The 7,533-nt window shown below is 42.6% G+C and overlaps 1 protein-coding gene across 1 annotated transcript; it reads left to right on the forward strand.

The window, feature by feature from the left end:
• Positions 1-2,653: 2,653 nt before the first annotated feature.
• Positions 2,654-7,035, forward strand: CREBZF (CREB/ATF bZIP transcription factor). Its single transcript, XM_020811574.3, has 3 exons — positions 2,654-3,849; positions 4,460-4,538; positions 5,854-7,035. The coding sequence occupies exons 1-2, from the start codon at positions 2,888-2,890 to the stop codon at positions 4,506-4,508; spliced, it is 1,011 nt and encodes a 336-aa protein (XP_020667233.3). The 5' UTR covers positions 2,654-2,887; the 3' UTR covers positions 4,509-4,538; positions 5,854-7,035.
• Positions 7,036-7,533: the final 498 nt, after the last annotated feature.

The following is a 7,533-nucleotide window of genomic DNA, read 5'->3' on the forward strand; positions in this document are numbered from 1 at the left end:
TTTATTTCTTTGAGGGCATCTTGAGATTGTTTAGCATATCTCCTGTAGCAACCAAAATAGCAAGTATTCCTGGTAAAACGGGCTGAAAATCAAAACAAAAACAAGGTAACCTTATTGGGAAAAAGGTGGCCTATAAATATGATGAATGAATGATTGAATGAGTGTATTAATTACCATAATTAATTAATTAATTAATGTCCAGTGAAACAGAAAAAGATCTGTTCTGAAGGAGTTACACTGACTGTTTATTGGCTTCCAGGAACAAGTGAAGCAATTCCTTTTGATTTTTGAAAAAAATATGTAAGGCCTAGATCCATCATACCTTGTAGCAGAAAGAGAAAATATTTGGCCTAGAACTCTTCTCAGCCCCATACAGCAAGATCAGGAACTGTGAGAGTTGTAGGCCAAAAACAGATTGCCTATTACTACTGTGGGGGCCTGTTTTATCTATAAAATTCCAGGTTGTAGTCCATTTACTTATCCAGAAAGGTCCTGCCCTGGCTATCAAATTGCTTCCCCTGCAAATAACATTTACAGAGTAACAATCAAAACTTACAGCTCCCACATGTGGTAAGACCAACAGATGCCAAACATTTGCAATGTAGTTAGCATGCCAACATCATTGTTTTCAAATGTGGTCACATATACAGTAAATCAATGCTCTCTGACCACACAAAGCTGCAGTCAGGATCAGAGCTTGCCAATGAATCATAGCACCACCAAGCGACTGCTTAGTTATGGAAAGCTTCAGCATGCCATTGCACTCATTCTTCTTAATATCAATTGTCTCTGATTTATTGAAAGTTAATGCTATAAAAGAGGTTTGCACATAAAGGCAGAAATCCCACACACATTTAATTGGAAGGGAATCCTAATGACACGAGTGGTACTTACTATTGGTAAACCCTGATTATGACTTTTTTAAATGATTTCAAGTAGGGCAGGAAGTTCTTTCTAGCTTTTTAAAGGTTTTTTTAACAGAATGAACTTCTTCAAATGACATCATTAAAACCTGACACGTAAATGAGTGTGTATGTTTATGTGTGTATGAGTTTGTGCCACTTCATCAAGGACTTTCTACAAAATTTGGAAAGAAAAATTATGTCAGCAGAAGAACTGATCCAAAGATGTGCAACACGCATCATGGGACTACAGTGTTTGAGGCTCTTTAGTCTTAAGAAAAGGTGCTGGGTGCAGGGGAGAACATGATTGAGATGTATAAAATTATGCAGGGGGTGAATAAAGTGGACAGAGGGAAGCTCTTTTCCGTCTCATGCAATACCAGAACTAGGGGACATCCACTCCAGTTGAGTGTTGGGAGAATGAGAAGAAACAAAAGAAAATATTTCTTTACCCAGTGTGTAGTTAATCTGTGGAACTCCTTGCCACAAGATGGGGTGATAGCATCTGACCTAGATGCCTTGAAAAGGGGATTGGACAGATTTCTGGAGGATAAGTCCATCGCAAGTGACAAGCCATGATGGGGATGTATAATCTCCAGGTTTAAAAGGAAGGAACCTCCAAATGCCAGATGCAGGGGAGGGGTATCAGGAGACAGGTCTCTAGTTGTGTGCTCCCAGAGGCATCTGGTGGGGCCACAGTTAAGAGACAGGAAGCTGGACAAAAGGGGCCCTTAGCCTGATCCAGCAGCGCTCTTCTTACGTTCTTATGCTCTTATGAACTGAAATTAAGTACTGTACTAGTATAAATTTAACTAAAACTGTAATCCAATCCTAACCCTATTGCTGACTTTGAGTACACTGGAATTCCAACTGGGTGAGAAAATATCCCAGAATTTACATTGCACTCTTTAAAAACTCATTTTATATGAATGGATGGATGATTTATTTTATTATAAAAACTGATGGACTTATTTAAATCTACCATTTTACAACGAAGATTCCAGAGACATTCCTTGAATTCAAAGAGCCTCTGATGGGCTGTAATTCTATTAAAACCTCTCACTCTTTCAATCAGAAGTGCAGCACATTATTACGAAATCCTAATAAATATGCTTACTGAAAAGTTAAGAATTCCTTCCATAATTGAAGGAATAATGGTTGAAGTCATACCAAGAGGGTTCAGAAGATCTTAGCCTTCAAATGTCTACAAGACTGCAGCATATTGTTTTTCATTGGCTAAAAAGAATTATATGTTGTATTTAAAAGGCAACATGCCTGAAACTGAACAATTTCCTTTTTAATTCTAACTATATTAACCGGGTTAACCTTTTTTAAATCTACTCTGCTACTGGGCAGTTTGTGACTCTTTGCCTGTTGTTAAGACTGGGAACACCTACCACCCCCACCCCCGCCCCCGCCCAGGTTGAGGGATGATGGGAGTTAGAGTCCAGCAATATCTGGACAGCCACTGCCCCCTTCCCCCAAAAAAACTGCTGTCTTGAATTACAACTCCCATCATGCCTGCACCCCTCATGACCGGACTGAGCTGGGCCGGGGAAAGAATGATAAACAAAGCAGAGCTGAGGCGCCCACGCCTTTGAATGTAAGAAGACCCGCTTTGGCCTCTGCCCAGATTGGGAGGGAGGGCGTGAAGGAAGGCGGTTCAGGTAGAAGGCGCCCGCCATTTTGGTCCCTCAAACGACCGCCTCCGCGCCAGTGCGCAGGCGCCGAAGGGCGGGGGACCGGCCTGGCCGCCATTAAAGCGCAGGGTGGCGGTGGTGGTTTTTCTCTCTCTTTTACCTCAGCGACTCCGCGGCTTTCTCTCTGGGCCTGAAGGGAGCGACCTGAGGTGAGCTTGGCGAAGCGTCGGCTCCCCTTCCCCTCATTGTCGACACGGCTCGGACTGGCGAGGGACTGAGGGAGACCAGGTGGTGAAGCGGCATTGGCGGGCCGGGCGGGGCCCTGCTTCCTAGCCGGCCGCCATTATGCGCCACAGCCTGGCCCAGCTGCTGGCCACCTCGTCGAGTGAGGGGAGCCCTCGGGTGCCGGCGGCGGCGGCCTGCTCGTTTCCTCGCGAGGCGCCCTCCGGCAGGGACAGCCCCGGGGAGGCGGGCAACGAGGCCGCGCCGCGCCATGAGGAAGCAGCGGAGGCCGGTTTCCTCGACGAGCCGGACGAGGAGCTGCTTTTCCCGCCGGGCCTCGAGTTGGACGACTGGCTGGAGGCGGCGGTGGCCGAAACCCGCCCGGAGTGGGACCGGAATGAAGAAGGAAGCGGGAGCCTGAGCCCCACCGCCGCCTCGGAGTCGCCGCCGCCTCCTCCCTTGCCGGGCTCCAAGTCGTCCCGGCGTCCGGGAAGCAACCGGCTGAAGGCGGCGGCCGCGGCTCGCCTGAACCGCCAGAAGAAGAAGCAGTACGTGCTGGGCCTGGAGACCCGCCTGCAAGGCCTGGCCGCCGAGAACCGCCACCTGCGCGACCGCAACCGAGGCCTTTGCCGCCGCCTGCGCGACCTGGAGCGGGAGACCAGCTACCTGCGCGCCGTGCTGGCCAACCAGAGCGCCCTGGGCCGCCTCCTGAGCCATTTGGCCGGCGACCGGGCCGGGAGAGTGGGGCTGAGGATCAGCACCAGCCTCTTTGAGGATCCGCCGCGGGCCCCCTCGAGGACTTATTCGGCCCCCGCGGAGCCCCGGTTGTCTTGGGAGAGGAGCAGCAGTTCCTCATGCAGCAGCAGCAGCAGCGACCACGATTATGCCCTGCCCGCCCCAGAGGAAGAGGAGGAAGAAGAGGAGAAAAAGGCGCTTTCTTCATCCTCCGCCGGCGGCGGTGGCATTTGCCTGCACGTGGATCGGGACCAGGTTTCGGTCGAATTCTGCTCTGTGTGCGCCAGGCGGGCCGCAAGCTCCGCCTGGGCAGCCATTCCAGCTGCTTCTCCCTCCTTCGCCGCCAAAATGTAGGGTCAAGTATTTCGCTTCTTCTGCTCCTACACAGAATGTAATTCTCTGGGTGGCTGGCCTGCGGTCATCCAGGGGAGTGCTAGTGGAAAAGGCAGTCAGAGGATGGGGAAGGAAGGAAGGAAGGAAAGGTAGTTGGGAGAGGAAAAGCTGAAATGGGGTCAGTCAGAAAACTGGCACATGGCTCCTGCCCTTCTTTTCCCAGCAGAGGGTTAAAAGAAAAAGGAAACTTTCACATGCTTGTGAACAAAGGATCACCATGATTTGCCAGTTTGGGCTGTAAAGAGTATGCCACACAGTGTTGTAACATGAGAACTTGCTTTTAAGGCACAAAGGTCGAAACATCTCTGAAAATGACATTCAGGCGGCACAGTTGGAGACTACCTGTATGTTTAAAAAAAAAACTGGCAAGAACAGCTGGGAACAAATAATGTTGTCTAGCAAATAAAATCCAGTGTCCTTTCCTGGGAAATTGAAAATGCATAAATGTCAACAACTTCACTGGACAGATTTAAGAACAAAGCAGTAGTATCACACAGGAGGCAGTTAAAACGTGCATGTGAAATTATAACACATCTGTTATACATTACTATTAAACTTCTCTGACAGTTTCTCTTTTAGGTGCTTGCCCTGCCAGGCTCCGTTGTGTAGGGGTTAAAAGAAAAGTCGTTTTCCACTTCGCAACCTGGTAAGGATCCATCATATTCCCATAATATGGTATCAGACAACTTTGCTTTGATGCTTAGTCTGAGGGTTTTTTAAAATTGTCCTGGACTAGTCATTAGAAATGTCCAGAAGTCCCTGAGCCATTTTGAAGTTTTTAGAATCACTTAATCCTACCTGAGCAATTTGCAAGTAATGGTTACTCATTGTAGTCTTTGCCGTTCTTTATTTCTAACATGAAAAATAACTTCAAAATACCTGCTAAATGTAGCCCCTCTACACATTGAGAGTACATATTTCAGAACTTTTTTTAAACCAAAATATACATTTTGGCAATATTGTGGAAAAAGAAAGAACAAAAATCTGCTCTTTAAATGAGAATTTATGTTTAAAGACATAAATGAGCCCCTATACATTTCGCTTTGTCCATTGATATAAAGCTTTTGGACTTACAGAAATTTTTTGTTAACTACTAGCTTCCCAGATTAGCAAGAGGGAGGGCCATATGGCTAAGTAAGGATACTAAGTTCCTGACTTAAAATGTTGGGTCCTTTCTGTTTCACCTGTTTGGGATAAATTATACAATAAGAATTGTGTAATGTGGAAGTAGGAGTTTCCCAACTGTATTTACACAGATTTTGTCAGTGAGACAAAGTCGGAGTTCTTTCACTGCACAGCTATAAGAAGCTTAAAGATGGTAGTTCAAAGAATACATTAAACTTTAATTAAATTTGTTGTCCAAAAGGGGAGGGGGTTGGAACATTTTAGCTAATAAAATTTTGTCAGTTACATCTGCTCTAAGTCTTTTAAACTGGTCACTACATTTAACCAAACTGTAATAAAAGAAAATTGGAACGCCAGTTTTAACTTTTCACAATTAAATGGAATAAAATAGAAGTGAGCTAATGATCCTTCTTAATGCTTATACAACTGTCTATGTTGAACGTTAAGAAAAGTTTGTTATTTAATTGGTTTTGAACCAGTTCCATGATTTCCCTGCATCAGCATTTTCTTTTGTGTTGAACTGTTTAATATTTGAATTTCTGTAAATTGGGGAAGCAAGGGTTGCAAAAGCAAATGTAAAGTGAGGTTTCACAAAGAATGTTGAATCTGGCAATATATATTGTATCCTCTAAAGGAGGCTTTTCCTTTCTTCTCTTATGATTTGTTTTGAAATAGAGGTAAATGAAGAGTCTTTTGCTCTGTAAAAAAAATATGTAATCTCTTCTCAGAATCAGTTCGACTTCATGTATTTGCAACATGATGCTATTCTTTGTGAAATCTTGCTGTTTGATAAAGTATATGTGTATTTAGCATCCTTGTTTTTCTTTATGCTAAAGTGGATACAGCTGTCATGGGGCAGAAGAGACGGGACCAGCTGCTGGCCACACTTCCTGCTTTATTTTAAAAGGTAGTATGAGAAAAAGGGGGGAAGGTAACAGGGCATTTCCTCTATTTCATATTAAAAGAATAGCAAGACAATAATGTGAATCAGTTGAATAACTAATCTAACCTGTCAAGAAAGTTAATATGGTAGTAATGTGAAAAGTAACTGTGTTAAAAAAGCACTTGCTTTTGTGTTAATCAGTGGGCTCTTGTTTTTTTGTGTGATTGGCTATCATTTCAACATTCATTTGAGGTATCAAAGACCATTGGTCTTAACTCAGTAACAAGATTTCTGTGATACATTTAGGAGTGCAATTAAAAGTAAATCCTAATCCGCTGTTTTTTTCCTTGAGTATGGGTGTTTACATTGTAATGTTACACACATACTTGCTTCTCTGAATTATCAGTCTTTATATATAACTGATACATAACACGTGCATACATATATACCAAGGATTTTGAGTTTCTCCTCTTACTCTGTGTTATGTTTTTCAGTTTTTAATTGGAATAGGTTCTTTTTATATGGCCCCTCCAGTAACTCTGCCTTTCTAAAGCTTATTGTCTCTTATCCTATACTACTTTATATTGCTAGTTTTTCTTTAGTAGACTGATCATTGTTTGCTACGCTTCATATTTTCTGCAGTTGGTGCATTTTTACAGTTACTTTTCACCATAGGCATTTTGTTGACGTGACATTATTGTGGAAGTGGAAAATTTCCTCCCCTTTTCTTTTGTATGTTTGAAACAAATTTATTGGATAAAAATATTCTGGGTATTTTATCCACCTTGTGTGTCAGTGCCCACTGAAGAATAAACTGTTGTATTTAAATACACACAGAGTTGTTAATATGCTCAGCATGGCAAGTGACACATCTGCTAAGAAAAAAAAACCCAGAAATCTGAATGCAGGGATTTTAGTGCCTTTTGGCACATTTTAAAGCCAAATAGAATTGCAACCTCCCCTCCTTCTTGCTTACTAGTTGGTGGAATATTATTAAATATTTCTTGAAGTGGAAGCCTTGAACAGAATAATCTTAACAGTACTTGAAAAATGTATGAATGTTTCTATGTAACTAGTTCTGTCATACTTAAAACAACACAATGTCCTAATAAAAAAGAGATGTATTTATCTTCAATTTACAGACTCAAAGGATTTTTTTCTTAAGTCACTTAACTTGAATGTTAATTTTAAAAACAGCTGTTAGTTATGACTTATTTGCAAAATGGTTCATTCGGTATTGAAGCAGGACTGACTTTGTTTAGAAGCATTATAAATGCTGGTATCTTGCTCTGGTTGGGGATAGAATAATACTGCTGTTCATAGTGTTATTTATGATAGCAGTTCTCAGAGTTCAGGATATGCCCTTTTTAATTTTTGAGAAGCTTTTACACCATTTCTCCTTTACCACCCCAAACCTATTTTAACAAAAAAGGTGATTTGTAATAAAAAATATCCTTGTCTTTTGACCCACTTGCAATTTCTTGCCATACACCCTTTGCTCTTTCTATGATTTAGGAATTAGTGCATTATGTGGTCAGAAATATTTTGGCTGTGTTAGGTATTCCTTGATTTACAGCATTTTTACACAACTCCTTTTGTCACCCAGGTTAAAATTACACAGTGCATATAGTTA

Source organism: Pogona vitticeps, chromosome 3 (assembly GCF_051106095.1).
Source record: "Pogona vitticeps strain Pit_001003342236 chromosome 3, PviZW2.1, whole genome shotgun sequence".
Classification (NCBI taxonomy): Eukaryota; Metazoa; Chordata; class Lepidosauria; order Squamata; family Agamidae; genus Pogona; species Pogona vitticeps.